This window comes from Postia placenta (genome assembly GCF_002117355.1).
Source record: "Postia placenta MAD-698-R-SB12 unplaced genomic scaffold POSPLAscaffold_1, whole genome shotgun sequence".
Lineage (NCBI taxonomy): Eukaryota > Fungi > Basidiomycota > Agaricomycetes > Polyporales > Adustoporiaceae > Rhodonia > Rhodonia placenta.
Window position 1 is genome coordinate 1,083,442 of NW_020169832.1, and position 18,109 is coordinate 1,101,550.

At 52.6% G+C, this 18,109-nt stretch overlaps 6 protein-coding genes across 6 annotated transcripts; 3 read left to right on the plus strand and 3 right to left on the minus strand.

The window, feature by feature from the left end:
* Positions 1–192: 192 nt before the first annotated feature.
* On the minus strand, positions 193–914 carry POSPLADRAFT_1175899 (hypothetical protein; the record flags this gene model as incomplete). Its single annotated transcript, XM_024488384.1, has 4 exons — positions 193–533; positions 594–703; positions 766–838; positions 891–914. The coding sequence occupies 4 exons, from the start codon at positions 912–914 to the stop codon at positions 243–245; spliced, it is 498 nt and encodes a 165-aa protein (XP_024343946.1). The 3' UTR covers positions 193–242.
* Positions 915–1,075: 161 nt separating this feature from the next.
* Positions 1,076–3,023, minus strand: POSPLADRAFT_1164440 (hypothetical protein; the record flags this gene model as incomplete). The annotated part of the gene is made up of 2 exons (XM_024487824.1): positions 1,076–1,757; positions 1,809–3,023. 2 exons carry the CDS (start codon positions 3,021–3,023, stop codon positions 1,137–1,139), a joined length of 1,836 nt encoding a protein of 611 aa, XP_024343947.1. The 3' UTR covers positions 1,076–1,136.
* A 273-nt stretch (positions 3,024–3,296) lies between these two features.
* On the plus strand, positions 3,297–9,077 carry POSPLADRAFT_1130694 (hypothetical protein; the record flags this gene model as incomplete). Its single annotated transcript, XM_024483978.1, has 21 exons — positions 3,297–3,635; positions 4,221–4,430; positions 4,486–4,677; positions 4,733–4,912; positions 4,965–5,300; positions 5,356–5,463; positions 5,512–5,640; positions 5,691–5,835; positions 5,893–6,098; positions 6,152–6,229; positions 6,282–6,440; positions 6,491–7,167; positions 7,216–7,720; positions 7,777–7,892; positions 7,937–8,127; positions 8,184–8,395; positions 8,448–8,582; positions 8,631–8,675; positions 8,723–8,844; positions 8,893–8,957; positions 9,019–9,077. 21 exons carry the CDS (start codon positions 3,297–3,299, stop codon positions 9,075–9,077), a joined length of 4,209 nt encoding a protein of 1,402 aa, XP_024343948.1.
* A 705-nt stretch (positions 9,078–9,782) lies between these two features.
* Positions 9,783–10,574, minus strand: POSPLADRAFT_1093759 (hypothetical protein; the record flags this gene model as incomplete). Its single annotated transcript, XM_024483114.1, has 3 exons — positions 9,783–9,904; positions 10,001–10,334; positions 10,389–10,574. Coding segments are annotated over 3 exons (642 nt in total), but the record flags the coding sequence as incomplete, so codon positions are not given.
* A 2,348-nt stretch (positions 10,575–12,922) lies between these two features.
* POSPLADRAFT_1128061 (hypothetical protein) lies at positions 12,923–15,074 on the plus strand (the record flags this gene model as incomplete). The annotated part of the gene is made up of 10 exons (XM_024483698.1): positions 12,923–13,041; positions 13,094–13,190; positions 13,244–13,280; positions 13,338–13,624; positions 13,684–13,804; positions 13,858–13,960; positions 14,111–14,269; positions 14,330–14,442; positions 14,495–14,607; positions 14,667–15,074. 10 exons carry the CDS (start codon positions 12,923–12,925, stop codon positions 15,072–15,074), a joined length of 1,557 nt encoding a protein of 518 aa, XP_024343950.1.
* Positions 15,075–16,528: 1,454 nt separating this feature from the next.
* On the plus strand, positions 16,529–17,813 carry POSPLADRAFT_1051311 (hypothetical protein; the record flags this gene model as incomplete). Its single annotated transcript, XM_024480147.1, has 3 exons — positions 16,529–16,602; positions 16,674–16,797; positions 16,854–17,813. 3 exons carry the CDS (start codon positions 16,529–16,531, stop codon positions 17,811–17,813), a joined length of 1,158 nt encoding a protein of 385 aa, XP_024343951.1.
* Between the last annotated feature and the right edge of the window lie 296 nt (positions 17,814–18,109).

An 18,109-nucleotide genomic window follows, 5' to 3' on the forward strand; every position in this document is an offset into this window, starting at 1 on the left:
GGTGGCAAGTGAGAACGAGATCTCAAGTCAGGTACGCAGCGAGTCTGTAGGCACCGAGGGCACGATCATATGGTGGCTCCGGCTCGGCGGCGCATACACACAGGTTCACACGATCTCTTTATTCGTTTCAAGCTCGGAACGCTCTCGCTTCAGTCTCAATGCAATCCCAGCGGAAAGTATACACTCGTCTTGTTGTTGCATAATCTCACACAATTCAGTTGTGTTCTACATACGGTACAGACTCACGGACTCCCCTCCTTGGTGCGAGATCTCGTCTCTTCTCGTTCCTGGATTCGCTTGCGCGCCTCCAGCTGCTTCAGCGCTGCCTTCGTCTGTCTCTGCCGTTTGCGCCGCCCGGCTCCCCGCTTGGGGCCATCGACAACGACCTCCTCAGCTAGGCGGCGCTTTCGACGCGCGAGTTCCTCCGCCTTTTGTTTCTCTCGTTTCTTGTCGCGCTTGCGGAGAGTGGTCATGGAGGATTTCAGGAGCGCACCGTATGCTGCATGAAATCTTGCCAGTTGTTCCGGCTCAACCTAGATAAAACAAACGTGTGAGCTGGGAACATACTGAGTTAGGACGGGCAACGATCGCACCTTGGTCGAATATTTTGTCTCACCGCCGTCTGTTACCCGCACCAGACATGGGTACTCTTTCCCTTCATCATCTGCGGAGGACATATGCGCATCGTCGCCGTCATGAGTCACTGCGGATTCCAGGATCACAAATCAGCACGGTGTGTACCACAATGAATGTACTAAAACGCACAGCGTTTGTGGGTCAGCCATATTGACCCTGAGTCCTGTGAAGAATTGAAAAGCGCAGTCAATCGTTCAAGGAACTGTAGAGGTCGGTCAGGCGTTGGTTCTTAGGAGATAGCGAGTACAACTGACGGTATCGTTGTCTACCAGCTGCATTGAAGCTGGTAGCAGGCTTCAAGTTCGCATATGGTAATGGTCACACCATACCTCACCGTGACATATACTTGTGACATGCAGCGGTGCTGTGACATGAAGTTCGACGGGGCGTCGAACAACGATGCAATTCAAAAAAGGTACATCCCATGAGCCCAGAGGAACCGCATTTCGACCATGTACAAGCTAACGATACAGTAATTCTATGAAGCAAGCAAAGTACATTTACCAATCTTCCCAAGCAGCATCCAGCCCTTCCACAATCCTCCACCTTCGATCTCCAAGCCACGACGTGAGACGAGAAACATCTCGCTCCGCAGCCCCATCATCAAGGACACTCACATCCCCCTTCTCCCATAGCGACAGGACCGACCATCCCACAATCATCATCCCCGGTGGACGCTGTTCGCCACCGCTCTCGAGCGCCGTTGCAATGTCCTGCAGCGTGGAGTAAATTACCCGCTGGTCGGGCATAGATGCACGTTCAATGATGGCGATGGGGACGCAAGGTGGATACGCAGGCCCGTTACGCCTCGAGGTCGGCTCGCCGGAATCGGCGAGGAGCGTCTCGATGATCTGGGGTAGCCTTGCGACGCCCATGAGGATGACGAGGGAGCGACTGCGTTCGTATCCCGGAAGCTTGACTTCCTTGCCTTGTCGCCCCACACCGGTGCATACGACGAACGATTCGGCTGCACCACGTTGGGTGACGGGTATCCCTGCGAGCGTCGGACCGGCGAGAACAGAACTGACGCCAGGAACGACGACAGGCTCGAAGCCGTGCTCGCGGAAGTAGAGAACCTCTTCTCCCGCACGGCCGTATACAGAGGGATCGCCCTGTTTTAGCTGTGAGAGGAAATGAGTGTAAGTTTTGTCTGAATGGACTGCGGAACGCACCCGCACAACAGTTAAGCCGCGTCGCGCCGCCTTCACAGCTGCTTCCATCAATTCCGCTTGGGCTCCATCCGCATTCCCGGGGAACTTTCGCGCAATCCGGACCTCCACCTCAGGCGGAATAATGGCGAGGACAGGTGCAGGTACGAGTTTATCCGAGAGCACCAAATCAGCATGCTTGGTAAGTGCTGCATGCGTGGCCATAGTCAAGAGCGACGGATGTCCTGGTCCAGATCCGACAAGGAATATTCGACCCTGGCGCGCGGGCGGACACAACGCGAGTCCATGTAGGGATGAAGCAGCGCCATCAGAGGCCGTAGATGACGATGCTACGGTGGGACCCGCAAGTGCACGACCGTCGAGGACCATAGACATGTCCTCTTTCGTCATCTTCGCCAGTCTAGGTATGGGCCAGTACTCGCTGACTTGCGCGACCCACTTCATGCGTCTTCGTGCTTCCTCTTCTGCGTTCTCACTTGTGGTCCTCTGGGGTACTGGCTGATTCGGTGTAGATGGCCATGCATCCTCGCTAAGCTCTGCGGCCCCCACCTCGTCCTGGACATCGCTCGCTTTCCTCACCATATCCCTCATCTTACCCACATTGACCACAGCCCCTCCTACCTCCTTATGTAACTTGGCAACGATGTCTCGCCGTAAGCGGCTAGCTAGGCGACATCCTTGGCCGTTCGTCGTGATGCCTACTTGTAAGGAGGACGGTGCGCCTGTCTTGGCATCGACAAAGCGATGTGTCGAGAGGAATGAGAAATCGCAATATTCTGGCATGTCTGTGACGTTGACCGGAATATTACGATTGCTACAAGCGCGGACAATCAACTGCACTGAGGTGTTGCTACGGCGCAATGGTGGATCCATGCCGAGCACGGTGTCTGTGACACAGACAAATCGCACATGTCTTGACTCTGCGAGGTATTGTTCCAATGCCGAGGCATCGCGATCTGCAACATCTTGGGCGGAGCAGGGCATTGTATCCATGTCCAGAATCCTGAGTTGGCCATGTTCTGCACGCCATCGTAGTTCGTCGCATGCAGCCGGCCGGCCTCCCTTAGACAGGATAACAACGTCTGAGTCTGCTTCGAGGGCTGAAAAGGCACGAGCTGCTGCCAGTGTATTCGAGCCTATGATCACGATGACCTGCCGGGGCAGGCGGAAGGACAGCAGGAGAGATGCACCGCCAGTGGGAGAGGGGTATGTAGCCATTTTCCAAGCTGTTAAAGGCAAGACCGGACGAGGTGCAAAGTCCTTTTGGATATCGCAGGACCGGTGTATAATCTATATGCATGTTGACAGCGGCAGAAAATTATAAGATACCGAGTCACTGTAAGCGCCCATGGCGAGAGGATGGTGCAAAAGTGAGGGTTTCCATTCTGGGCCGACGCGTCGCGCGTCACGTGTGCCGTTCGAACGCGACTCGGCGTGGACACGCTTGAGCCTTGGCCCCGCCGCTTGTCTGCCACAACTCGCATAGTCATTATGCCGCCTCGCCGCTCGACGCGCGCGGCTCGCGCATCCGCCGAGCCCGCCCCTGCTCCGAAAGCAGCGCCGTCAAAACGCAAACGCACCGATCCCGTCGCCGAAGCCGAGCAAGAGAACATCAAACCCGCACCAAGAACGCGTAGGTCGACATCAACCAACCCCGGTACAGCGCCGGCACCGAAGGGCCGCGTTTCAACCCGCGCGCGGAAGTCTCTGGAAGATGTACCAGAGTCCGACGATGAGATTCAGGAGATAGAGCCACCGCGCCCTGCGAAGAAGTCGCGCCCCTCGTTAGAGACGGACGAGGGGGACGATGACGACGATGAAGTGGTCGAAGTTAAACCGAAGACAAGAAAACCTCCTGCTAAGAAGCCCGCGGCGCGGGCCTCTAAGAATGTTAATAATGAAGCCTCGTCTTCTGCTGCTACCGCTGCACCTCGACGCGCTTCGCGGGCTTCGGCGCGGTCGTCCAATCCCTCGACGCGCCGCCGCAGGGGAGTCAAGTCGGAGTCGGAAGAAGAAGACCCAGACGCCATTGTCATCTCGAGTGACCCTGACGAAGAGGTGCGTCCCCCACCAAAGGGAAGAAGAGGTGCCAAGAAGATGGCTATCGCTATTTCGGACGAGGAGGAGGAGGTCGACCAGAAGAAGAATACAAGAAGAGGAAGTTCCACACGTTCCGGAGTCACCATCAAACAAGAGCGCAAACCTGCTGCTAAGCCCAAGCAGGAAGTTATCGAGGAAGCCGACGAAGACATGGTTGAGGAGGTTAAACAAGAGGTATTCGATGGACCTAAGGCAGAGGAGGTCGAGCCCAATGAAGAGGAGGTCGATGAGTCCAAGGAAGAGACTCTGGAGAGGCCTGGCCAGGAGGCCACCAAGGAGCTCGAAGAAGAGGTCATCGAAACATCAGACGTTGAGGAAGCCTCTGCAGCCCTTGCACAAGTAGCAGAGGAGGAAGAGGAGCATTCGCTCTTGGATCCCCCCATATCATCTGCCCCTCCGCCGCAAGTTATGCCTGCGATCCCCGAGGAGCCGCAAGGGCCCAAACCCCGTCTCGTCATCTATAAGATGGCTCTGGTTAATTTCAAGAGTTATGCTGGTAGGCAAGAGATCGGTCCATTCCACAAGGTGCGTGTTCTGCCGACTCGCTGGTTCATTGAATGTCAATCTCTCTTCCATCCAGTCCTTCTCAGCCATTGTGGGCCCGAATGGCTCGGGGAAGTCTAATACAATCGACGCTCTGTTATTTGTCTTTGGTTATCGAGCCTCGAAGATGCGCCAGGGAAAGCTGTCTGAGTTGATCCACAATAGCGCGAGATATCCTGACTTGGATGAGTGCAGCGTCGAAGTGCATTTCCGGGAAATCATGGATTTGGTGAGATCCTTTGCCGCACGCCACGAATCGAAATTGATTCTGCTGCGCCCCCCAGCCCGGACCGGACGCATTCGAGGTCATTCCTGACTCTACGCTTGTGGTCGCGCGCACGGCATTCAAGAACAATTCGAGCAGGTATACGATCAATAGCCGCCAAAGCAACTACAAGGAGGTTCAGACGTTGCTCAAGGGTCGGGGTATCGACCTCGATCACAATCGCTTTCTGATTCTGCAGGTGAGTAGAGCACCAATACTACATGTACGCATCTTCACCCGGCTTGTTTCAGGGTGAAGTAGAATCTATCGCGCAAATGAAGCCAAAAGCACCTTCAGAACATGAGGATGGCTTGCTCGAGTATCTCGAGGACATCATTGGCACCTCCCAGTACAAGGAGCCAATCGAGGAAGCGCTTACCGACATGGACCACCTCTCTGAGGAGCGCACAGAGAAGCTTAACAGGCTGCGAATCGTAGAGCGGGACCGCAACGCGCTGGAGGCTAAGAAGAAGGAGGCTGAGAACTACCTGCGCATGTTCAACGAACACGTCCGTGCGCTGTCGCGGTTGTGGCAGTGGTACCTATGGCAGTGTCTAATGAACGCCGAAGCATTCGAGAAGAAAATCGTAAGCGTAGTCTCACGTCACTAAACCGAATTTAGGTCGACTGATGACTCTATAGGAAGGGCTCGAGGGCGATCTTGAACACGAGCAAGAGCAGAATCGCGATGACATTGAACATTATGAGGCTCTCAAGAAACACTACAACGAGCGTGTTGCCATCTACGAGGTATTGACAGTATAATAGGGATCGTCTCGTGACGCTGACGTATTACAGGAAGTCAAAGCGGCCGCAGCGGAAGCCATGAAAGATCTCGCTGCGCAAGAGAAACAGCAAGTTAGTCTAGACGAGAAGAGAAAGCACGCTAATAGCAAGGCAAAGAAGCTCAAGAAGTCTTTGCAAGACGTGAGTATTATGAGACACAAGCCCATGACTCAGTCTAATCAGACAACTAGGATGAACATGCTCGCAGCGATGCCTTGCGTGCGATCGAAGAGAACACCGCAAAGATCGAGCGAGAGAAAGCCAAACTCGAGGAGCTGGAAGAATCGCTCGCACAAGAAGAGGACGTACTTGAGGAGATCCGTGATAGCTTGAAAGGTATGGGATCCTTCTTACCTTTGATATGTCCACTTTACCAAACTCTTGCCTACTTAGATAAAACGCAAGTATTCCACGACAAGATCGAGATTAAGCAGAAGGAGCTGCAGCCATGGACTGCCAAGATCAACGCCAAACAAGCGGAGATTGACTTGGCGGCCAGTGAACGTGACATGCTCGCCAAGAAAGCTGAAAGTGCAATGGCTGCGAGCAAAGAAGCGCAAGACCAGCTAGAACAGCTCCAAGCCGATCAGGAGGCTAAGGTTTGACTATGGTCCCTGCAAGGCCGCACATACTAAGGCACGTCCATGTGTAGGTCGCAGAATTGAGAAGCCTCAAGGAGACCAGGAGGAACAGCGCAGAGGAGGTACAGGAGAAGGAGCAGAGCCTCCAGGTAAAGTGACTCTCGTGTCGCTCGGTGCTCTCGCTGAGCCGCAATGCAACAGGATTTGCAAGCGCGCGTACAGCAGCTGCGGGGCAAGGCATCTGCGTCTCGTCAGAAGGCTGAAGAAGCTAAGGCCTCGCAGGCGGCGAGTACATCGCAGAACAAAGTCTTGGACAGCCTTACTCGTCTCCGTAGTACCGGCCGGATATCAGGCTTCCATGTACGTTGGCAGGCTGCTCCCCGAACGCATTAGCTGAACGGAATTTTCAGGGCCGACTTGGCAGCCTCGGCACTATCCCCGATAAGTACGACGTCGCCGTGTCGACAGCATGTGGGGCGCTCAACAACTTGGTCGTGGACACTGTTGAGCAAGGTCAGGCATGTATCGAGTACCTACGCAAGCAGAACGTGGGCCGAGCCTCCTTCATGGTGCTCGAGAAGCTGTCCAATCGCGGTATGGAGAAAATCAATACCCCAGAGAACGTTCCGAGGCTATTCGATCTCATCAAGCCCAAGGACCCACGCTTCGCTCCGGCGTTCTTCAAGGGCGTAAATAACACTCTGGTCGCCGATGACCTTGATCAAGCAAATCGCATTGCATTTGGCGGATCCAGGAGATGGCGTGTGGTCACACTGGCTGGCCAATTGATCGATTCCTCTGGAACAATGTCTGGCGGTGGTACTCATGTCGCACGGGGCGGTATGAGCTCCAAGTTGGCGGCGGAAGCCGTTCCACCAGATGTCATAAGGAAGTATGACCAGGACAGTGAGCAAGCTGCCAGAGAGCTCGAGCAGGCGCAGGAGCATCTTCGTCAGATTGAAGCCGAGCTGGAAGCTGTATCCAGATCCGGGCCGCAACTCGACATTGCTATCGAGAAGGCAACGCTGGGCATTCAGACTGGCGCCAAGCGTATCGCTGACGCCGAAAAACGCATGCGAGAGCTCAAGTGAGTGGATTTGGTTTCCAGTATGCATTCAAACTCACACTATTGCAGGTCCCAGACAAAGCCTAACGCCGGCGACATGGCTCGCATCAAGACACTTGAAGCAGAGATCGCCTCGTCTACCTCAGAGCTCGAAAAGCTGCAGAAGAAGACGGGTGCAATCGAGCAGGAGATCAAGGCTCTGGAGAAGAAGATCCTCGAGATCGGTGGTGCGCGTCTATTGTCGCAAAAGTCCAAGGTCGATGGTATACGTCTCCATATCAATCTCGCAAACGACGAGATCACCAAGACCGAAGTTGCTAAGGCAAAAGCGGATAAGGACTCTGTTAAGCTAGAAGCCACCGTCGAATCTAACACCAGGGCCTTGAAGGAGGTCGAGGCTGAGCTAGCGGAACTCACTGAACAGATTCAGGAGATCGCTGACTACGTCCGTGAGCTCCAGGAGAAAGTCGAGGCGGCGCAGGCCGCAGCAGAGAACTCAAAAGACGATCTAGAGACCAGGAAGAACGAGCTGGATGCAAAAGAGGAGGAAATCCAGAAGTTCCGGCAGAAGGAGGTAAGCAAGTGACTTGCTCCATTCGATGGCGCGTCACATAACATCATCGACTTTAGATGGAACTCGAGCAGTCCTTAAACGATGCCAAGAAGGACGCTACCGAGAACGAGCGCACCCTTGATCATTGGAGAACTCAACACGACAACCTCAACTTGGAGGAGGTCGAGTCAGTGTCCAAACTCATGAATGGTGTCTCATTATTGACATGCAACCCAGTGATGATGACGACGACGAAGGGGATGCAGGGCCGAACGCCGACGCTACAGATGTCAAGCCAGATCCGGATAAGCCTCCCAAAGGCAAGGCCCGTGCTCGCTCGCCCTCCGATGAGCTCCACGTCTACAGCGCTGAGGAGTTGTCCCAGTTCAGAAAGAGGGAGCTCATCGCGGATGCCGAGTTGCTCGACGGTAACAAGTTTTTTTATTGTCTCGTGTTCGTACGAGTGCTCAACGTTTGCTCCAAGAGAAACTCAAGAACTCCAAGCCTGATCTCAGTGTGCTGAAGGACTACCGAAAGCGTGAAGAGGAGTTCTTGAAACGCGCGCAGGATCTCGAGGCTGTCACGAAAGAGCGAGATGCCAAGAAGCAAGAATATGACAGACTCACTAAGCAGCGTCTCGATGAGTTCATGGCGGGCTTCGGTACAATATCCCTGAAGCTGAAGGAGATGTACCAGGTACCCCTCTAATATTCGTACGATGAACATTGACTGAGAAGTCTTTCGTCAGATGATCACGCTCGGTGGTAACGCTGAGCTAGAGCTCGTTGACAGCATGGATCCGTTCTCGGAAGGCATCATCTTCAGTGTTATGCCGCCGAAGAAGAGCTGGAAAAACATCTCCAATCTATCAGGCGGAGAGAAGGTATGGCGCTTGCTTTTTCGATTTGATTTGTAACCGAGATTTCCGCAGACGTTGAGTTCTCTCGCCTTGGTGTTCGCTTTGCACGTGTATAAGGTATGAGCCTTTTTTTAGAGATCTACCAGTTCTCATATCCTCTCAAGCCTACCCCGCTCTACTTCATGGACGAGATTGATGCGGCGCTTGACTTCCGCAACGTATCGATTGTCGCGAACTACATCAAAGACCGCACGAAGAACGCGCAATTTATCATCATTTCGCTGAGGTATGATTCGCCTTCCCGAGCACCGAACCGCCGCTAACGCCAAAACAGAAACGACATGTTCGAGTTGAGTCATCGACTCATCGGTATCTACAAGACGGCGAATGCTACACGCAGTAAGCACCTCATGATTTTTCGGCCGGACAAGCAACTGGTTGAACGTTCTAACCCTTTCAGGTATTTCCATCGACAACCAGCCTCTGAATACTATCCCACTAAATGCAGTATCCGCATGATTCGCTCACTATATCGCTACATTTGCTTCGAGTTGGGTATTGTATAGCATGTTGTATGTTGTAGCAACCTAGACCGCTTGGAATACTGTACAATTAATTCGGTGCATGCAATGTGTCGAGAAGTAAATCTTTTAGCTGCCTGTCGTTCCACACCACTGTGTACCGGATGTCTTGTAGGTCCGGATGTTCTGCAGGTAATAGAATAGGAAGAGAGTCGGTGAACAATGGATGAGGACGAATTGCTGCAGGGCGTGGTCGCTTCAATGGAGGATACGTCAGGAGTTGCTCAAGGAGGTCGAGAAGTGCAGTAGGAAGACTGTCGGGAATGTCTGGACGGGTCGTAAGTGTGGAAACCGTTGGTATGTTTGGCAAGAGCGCTGTCAGATCAACCGGGGGAACAACCTCAAATGACACCTTATTGGCGTCCGGCAATTCATTGAATTCCTGGCAACCGTGTCAATCGCACCGAAAATCACAGATTCATCGACTCACCGGCCAGGAGTCCTCCGATGGCGTGCCACGAACTTTGAAGATACTCCAAGCAAGACCAATGGATCCACGCGATGCGTCGAAAAGCGATTCTCGCTTCCAAACATGATCCGGACCACCTGGTGCGAGCGAATGGGGCACGATGAACGGCTGCTTAGGCAATTCCTCCTCCGAATCAGAATCATCATCTGCGTCGTATTCGCTGTACTGTTGGCGTAGTTTCAAGGGCATGAAGAATTCGGCGAATGTCGCGCCCAAACTCCACATATCCGTTGCGTATGCATCATAATTGGTCGCTCCGAATAAGAGCTCCGGAGCACGATAAGGCCTGCATGGATCTCCGTTAGCGAAACGCATACGGCTTCTCCTAGAGATGACAAACCCTGTTGAGACGTCGAAGCACATTTTAGCGGGGGGTTCCGGCCAGAGGTCACGCTCGTCTAGACTATCGGACCAGGATATGCCGAAATCGATGAGTTTGACACAGCAGTCCTCGGAGAGCATGATGTTACGTGGCTTGATATCTCTGTGCGCGATGCGGTGCTCATGCAAGTACGCGATGGCATTGATGATCTGGTACATGATGGATGTGGTAAGTTTGATGAATCCGGCGATGTGCTCAGGATAAGCGGTCGCATCGTGGGCCAAAGGAACAGGTACAAATTGAGGAGAGTTGAGTAAATCATGGAGGCTATGTGGGATATAAGGCATCCAGAAGTGGATTGAGTTGCTTGAACGCTCGAACGCATACCCCAGTAACTCGATGATCTTGAAATAGCATGCGTGAGGACTGTCACTGCAGCTTTAAACCATAATGCGTACGTTGGCGTAGGAAAGCCGTTGTAGGAACCTCAATTCCTTGCCGATGTCGTGAGGTTGTTTGGAAAACTCGCGCAGTACGGAAGCGCTTTTAACGATGATCCACCTCTGCGCGTCACCAGAGAAATGAGCCCGAGTTATGTATGATACAGAGCTATCTTCTATGGTTTCAAAGCTCTCCTGCCATGGTAATGAACTTGCATGTGAAAGTGCCAGTGAAACCAACGAAACCCACTGTGTTGAAGACCGAGTCCAAGTCCAGAGATGCCTGCATCCGTTGATGCCAGTATTGCTGCAAAAGTTTTGTGTGATTGTATGTCCCTTTCAGATGCCTGCACAGCGATTAGAAGTTCGTGTTTCCTTTTCAACAGTGAAATGATGCTCGACTTGCAGTCGACTGACCACGAATTGTTGACGGCGGCGACTCAGGCTCGGAACCACAACCAAATAGATGCACATAACGGGCCACCAGAAGGCTGATTGCCGATTTTGATTACCATTGTCAAGGCTGCGGAGACCCGACTAACTTCACCACCCTGAACCTGACTTGACTACGAGTGTCTGTGAGCATACCAAAAGGGTTCGGCGAATGACCTCAGGGAGCCGTGCTCTGGTAATGGAAGCTACTCTCTCAAATTCGGCACTGTCCGTATCAGAACACACTTGAACATCAAGCCAATCGGCTCCCTCGTGCTCATGCCTGATTGGATAATTTGAATCCTATCTCGACGGTCGACCTAAAACCAAGTGTATGCTTCCCCTTACCAAGATCTGGTTGGTACCTGGCACTGTGCTGATCCCGGTGTAGAATGTGTCAACGCAATAGGCGTCCGAGTTGCCAGGCTCCTCGAATTGCGCTTGTGGTTGGCTCTCGATGAAATGCCTCTTGAGTAGATCAAGTGTAGCACCCATCTCGCAGATACAACACGTGTCCTTCGCTCAAAGGATTGCCTGAGCGCTGCATCTTAGTGCTTACTGAACACCCTGTCTTCTGTCACGATTTTGGGTTAGTCAAACGTGCACACGACTCCTTTTGTTCGTCAAGGATCTAATCACACCGATCATCGTCGTCAGCTGCCAGTGAGCTGTAACAAACCTCTTCTCTAGGACACGGTTTACTCACCGAACGAAGTATGTATTTGAAGAATCATGACTTCTTGCTGCTTCTTGCAAAGGTTCTATCTAGCGCTCGTAGGCGAATCTGATGGGGAATGCCCGGCTTACGGTGCATGCTTGCGTACCCACCACCCCATCGCTCACTCATCATGATAATTCGTCAGATCTGTTGTCCAGGCATCCAGATTTCCGTTTTCTGCGCTCTCACAGTGTTAATCTCATTCTCATCTTTCACAATATCCCGTCCATCATGTATAGATCCCGTAATACCCATCAAAGGATTCAGCAGCATACCTAGCGTAAACGCAGCTGCCAATCTGTGGCGTAAAATCCAATTCGCGCCGGGCAATGCGGCAAGGAGAGCGCTATGAGAGGCACCGGACGCGCTGCCGGTAAGGAAGTCCCTTCTTCTACAAAGCTCCATGTGGATATACATCCTACTAGAAAAGATAGATCACGCAAGAAACGTTGGCGTGGCATTGAATGTGCGTCTGGGCCTTCCGAGCCGCCAAGATCCACGACGGCTTTGAACCTAGGAGCTATGATGCTTTTGGGGTCGAGATTACGCCACTCGTTCCCCGCGTCTTCCTTCATCAACCTCTATCGACCCCGTCGGCTTCCTAGTCTTCAGACCGGCTATGACAGGTTCCTCGGGGGTGGTCATATGAATCCTCGCTCAGCGCTCACAACGTTCGACTGTCTCTGGGTTACCCGCGGCCAACCCGCGCTGTCACCGAGACGTTCCATTGTTACGTGAATGCTCACTTCTCTGGGCACCCCGGTCAAGCAGCCGAGGATCTATTCGAAATCAAGTTGAGGAATTTGGTTACCGGCAGTATGCCAGGTGGCGTCAGACTGGTGGTGGAACATACTCATTCGGTTCATGTACAAGTAACGTATCAGCCCGATGTCGGAAGACTGTCAGGGCGGGTTCTCATGCGTGAGTGAACCCATTGACTCGTTTCTGGTACCAGCCTCGTGCGATTTCCATGCTTATGGAACCGGGTGTACGTTTCCTAATGTGGTAACCGCCGAAGCGCACCGCGGCGGACCAAAGATGGATATGGGACGCGCGCTAATATGGGTACACAACTAAGAAACCGGCCTCGTTGTGTCTGAGGATAGCGGCGACTCCTCTGTCATGTTGCGGCCACGCTTCAGGTAGTTGTCGCAGAGGCGTCGGGCTGCATGGCTGAGAACCCTTGTGTCGGTGCTATAGCGGCCGGCGCGTGAGTAGAGTTTGGGATGTCGCGTACCAGAACGCCGTTACCTCAACCGCTCCTTTGGTTCTGTCCGAGGCCGTGAATATGGTAAGGGCCTTGCAGACTTCTCTGAGCCTCTGTTATAAACCATCACCGGTCACCTTCTCTCCCGCAGCCTCCCCCAGCTCGCCCTCCCACCATCTGCAGAAGCTCCCTGCCATGACTTCTTCTTCCGTCAGCTTTTATTCAAAGCTGCGGACCTCTCTTTCGGTCGTGATCAAGCATGCGACGAAGCACACTGGTGTCGGCCTTGTCTGCTCTGTCGCTTACTTTGACCCGTAAGCCCCCGTTCATCGTCGTGGACGATCGCACTAATATCACCACGCCCAGGGGAAATTGGGGTGTCGACCTTCAGGCAGGATCCCAATTCGGCTACAAGTTGCTCTTCGTGGTCCTTGTCTCTGGTCTGTTCGCTGTCTACATGCAGGTAAGTATCTCACCGCTATATCGCCAACCGCGTAAATGTTAAGCTGTCCGCAGGTGCTTTCTTCCCGTCTTGGTTGCGTAACAGGTCTAGGTATGTCTTCTGCAGTGTGCCTGACATAGACAACAACCTATCTTTACCCTGCCGTAGATCTTGCTACACACTGTCGCCTTTTGCTTCATGATCGCCCAAAGCACACCCTCCGTTGGCGATGGCTCGTGCTGTATCCGTTATATGTACTGGCAGAAGTGGCAATTATTGCCACTGATCTCGCTGAGCTATTGGGCTCGGCGATAGCCCTCAACTTGCTCTTCCCAAAGTTACCTCTGTGGGCTGGTGTGTTGGTCACCGCCTCTGACGTGCTTTTCCTCCTCGCTATGCGGAATCCCCTTGGTGCGCAGCCAGTACGAATGTTCGAGATCATCGTAGCAGCTCTGGTATGTTTCATGCACTCTTTGTAATGAGTGACATCCAACTGAAAGGTTTGGGATGACAGGTCTTCACTGTCTTGATATGCATGGCCATTATCATCTCCAGGTCTGGTGTACACTGGGGCGAGGCCTTTTTCGGGTTTGTTCCTTCGAAGGACGTAGTGAGCGCCAGCGGACTGTACACGTGTACGTTCCCTTAACACCTGCCTTTGCTTCGGGTCCTGACGATCGCTCCAAAGCTATCGGTATTCTTGGTGCTACTGTTATGCCACACAGTCTCTTCCTTGGCTCTGCCCTTTCTACACAGGAGCGCGAAACGTCTCATGAGGATCAGGCCGATGAGTCCATTGAGTCTATCGAGTCCATCTCAATTGCGGAGACCAAGGAAGACGACAGCGAGGACCTTACGCCGGCGGTTCCTGAGCAAGAGGTCTCACGTCGATGCTGGACGATGAATGGCGTAAAACGTGGCACAGCAAAGTTCTTGCAGAGCTGCTTTTCGGTGACCAAGATCGCGGGCCCTGCCGGTGATGCAAAGAACCATACTGAGTGGGAGAATCACTCATGGGCGTTCGTTCATACGCACTTGTATCATGGTATAGTGGACATGTGCATCAGTCTCATTGGTATCGCCGTCGTCATCAATGCAATGTACGTTTATAGAAGCGTTGGTGGTCCGTCAAATGGATGTTCGCTGACAACGAATTTTAGGATTTTGATACTGGCAAGTGCAACCTTCTACTACGGCTTCGGCCAGACGGGAAATGAATCTCCCGCCACCCTCTTCGATGCATATGATTTGCTGAAGCAGATCCTGGGTACACGTACGTGTTTTGTGGTTTGTTGTCTTCGCGTTGTCTCATGTTATCCGTTCAGCGGTAGCCACTCTCTTTGCACTGGCTCTTCTGGCATCAGGCCAAAGCTCCTCCATCATAGCCACGCTCGCCGGTCAAACAGTATCAGAAGGGTTCATCAACTGGCACATGTCGGTGAGTCTACTGGACTACGCAAATGCTGCCTTTAAACGTGAATAACGGTCGTACAACAGCCTATCATGCGACGCCTGCTTACCCGCTGTCTTGGGCTCATCCCCTCTATGGTGGTTGCCGCTGGTCTTGGAAAACCCGGTATCAGCGCGCTCTTGGTCATCTCTCAGGTGGTCCTATCTATCGTCCTTCCATTCGTTGTCTATCCCTTGATTTACATCACCTCTTCGAAACGCTTCATGAGTGTCAAGAAACCTGCCGTCCAAAATTCGGATGGCGAGGTCAGCAGTGTAGTATTTCATCCAGATCAGAGCAGCGCCGCTTGCGTAAGCGATCCCAAAGAGGCGGTGGAAGACACGATCGACTGCTCTAACGGATGGATCATGATGATCTTGGGCTGGATCATGTGGCTCATCATCGTGGTAGCTAATGTCTACACGATTGTAACGCTCGGGATGGGCGAAGAGTAAGAAGCTAGAAGACAGTCTGCTAACCATCTGTATCTCTAGCTTTGTATGTAAATATACGTAGGTCTGATTGCGATCGTGTAAAGTATCAATATGTAGAGCATTCGTGTGTACATTTGCTTGAGCCATGTGCAATAACACGCCGGACCCTGCCATCTTTCGAGAGGTTTTCTAAAACGAATAGAAAGCAAAGCGAGACTTTTAGTACTAGGCACACTGAATCTCAAGAGGAGGACTAACGTGAAGGTTGCCGTACCATGATCATTGAGGCTGATAGTTGAGATATCTCTGCTGACCCCTCAGCGAATCTTACCACATCTGCTCATTTCGATTCTATTCTCTCTAGTATAGTCGATTTGGGTACGTATGCTCAAGTGACAGTAATAGAGGTAGTAGGTCTCAGAACCGCTTGATGAACGAACTACAACCAAACAAGGACAAATAGCACAGGAGGCTGCCAGTGGCTGGCGTTGAACAACGTTGCCACAGCTAACTGTTGATCCGCCCTCACGATCTGCATTCCCCGGCTGCGCTCACTATCTCAGATAGTGCTCCATGTGAAGCGGACGGTATGTTACGCAGCACTCTCAAGAGGACTCGCCGATTCTTGAACACGGTGGTCAAGCCCCGACCTGTTCGTATTCTGTTCAGATAGTGCAATCCCGTGGTGTGCTGATAGACAAGTGTATTCCTGTAGACACCCAAGTTCCCGAAGTCAAAGCGATGGGTATGCTGCCAGTACAGGTCTGGTACGTAGTGAAGGACAGCTCGTGACGATTTACGATTTTCACACGTAGCACAGTGGTGGTAGGCTCACCCAGAGTTCTGCGTAACCCCAATGGGCTTGCGCGGCCTCAGGTACGAAGCTCATGTATGCAGACATGCTTAGATGGTATAACACACATTTGGGACATATAGGCGAGGGTCAGATCGATGACCTCCTTCATCAAGCCAAGCAGAACGCAGGAGGTGCGCCTTGAAGCAGCATACCTTCGGTTACCTCAATCCACCTATCATGCCTTGTTACACACAGTGCCTTGTGAATGCAATTTCAGAGACACCTCAGCAACGAACAAACGAGGTTTCATTTCTCTCTCATGGCAGTCGCATGACACTCACACGTTCTGTACACTAGACACATGATGGATCCCTATCTAGCAGAAGAACACTTAGATCATACAGGACGATGAAGGTGCTTCATCGCTTGCGCCGTAGCTTTTCTGCTACCAGTCTCATGTCAATACTCCCAGCACCGATCTATCTCCGAAGTCGCCTGCGCGTCCGAGAAGGTGTGCCTGTTATGCATGATGGCAGCTTGCAATAGTTGCTTAAGAAATAAAAATAGCAGCTTGAAGTGACGGAGCCTCAAGTACTATCGAGTGCAAAACCACGCTTGCGTCGACGGACTCGCATTGTGTCATGCCCAGCTCGAGATGGGGTCTGGGCACACGCTCGTTATGGACCCTCCACCCCGCATTTCCGCCGTCGTTGCGTATCAGATGGCTTTTGGGAAACGCAGGTCAAAGACCCGGTATGTATTCATGACATCTTCGTGAATCTGGCATTGATCCGCTGTCAGGTCTCGACGGACACCGAGGACAGCTGCAGTGATTCGTTGTACATCACTGCCCAGTCTCACTTCACTGAACCTGTCGTTGAGCGGTTCAAGACGATCATGCAGGTTTTGGACACCGAGTCGGGCGCTATCTTCGACAAAATCTTCCAGGTCAGTACGGTTCATACCACGATGATGTTTACTCCTTCACAGAACGTACTTGCAAGGGTTCTGGTTGCGAGATACCGCCATCACAGACCGGCGTAGAGAACCTGATCAGTCAAGGTAACAATGTCACTTGTCAACCAGTTCTGCCGCCTCCTAGCAACTTGAGCGAATTTCATCACGGAGCAACTGAGACTGCGCTTGTCCCTTCTCTCATGCTCACTATTCCTACACCTCAAATGCCCGCTTCTCCTGTCTTCGTTCCTCAGTCACCAATTACGGTATTCAAGTTCGCCGAAGCGACCTCTAGGCAATTCACCCCCTTGGCACCTTCAAGCTCCCCGTTACCGGTCCCTGCGATCCCTATCTGTGAGGACTGCTGCCTTATCGTGCCCGAAAGTGGTCAGCAATGTGCTTCCTGCGAGCGCCAGTGGTTGGCCTGCAAGGTGTGGTATCAGGCAAATGACGGCGGGCGTAGGCAGCGTCTGAAAGAGCCATACATCAAACCCGCGGAGAGCAACGCTGCAAATAGGGCGCTAATGGATTTCCTGGGCGCACCGACAGGCTTGGGCAACTCCTACGGCTTAGGCATTCGGGCAGGACCGGAGCAAGCAATGAGCAAGAGCAGGTTCAGGCGACTCGCACCTTTGCTTGCGCTGGCTACTGCAGACTCGTCACTAAGCATTCTGAGTGGTAGATCACTCGCGGCTACACTGGAATCTTCCAAGGCCCTCGTCAAGAAGCTGCGACTGGAGGCGTTCAACAGCTCTATGAAGCAATTTTGGGCGAAGATCGCGCAGCAAGCCCGATGTATACCCATTGCCTTCGTCGAGACACTGTTTCCCGCTAGTCTGTTTGGAGCCACTACTAGCTCATCCAGTAGTTCGTCGTTTCGCCGCTCTACTTTCGGCGATGACTTTCTGGGCGATCCGCGGCTGCGCGCGCAATCATCGAGACGTCTGGCCATTACGTCTACCTCGAGGTTCCTTGAACATCTAGTCGAAGCATCCAGCACTACCTGATTATTCTAGCGGCAAGCTTGCGCCCAATCCACCCGGTTGTTGGGCACGTCTGGTGGCCAATTACCATGGATCGATTTCACTCTCGCACCTCCGTGTTACCTATCTGTATTCCTGAACTCGTATCCTGTAAAACCGCCTCATGTGTGTAATGTGACATGTATGAAATGTGTACCTGGGCGTGAATTCCCTAATGCAGTATCTCAATGACGAATTTGTGGCGGGCGAAAGTAGAGCGTCTAGCATCTATAACATTCTCTCTGCATAGGATGCCGAAGGGCAGCAGTGTTGCACTCAAT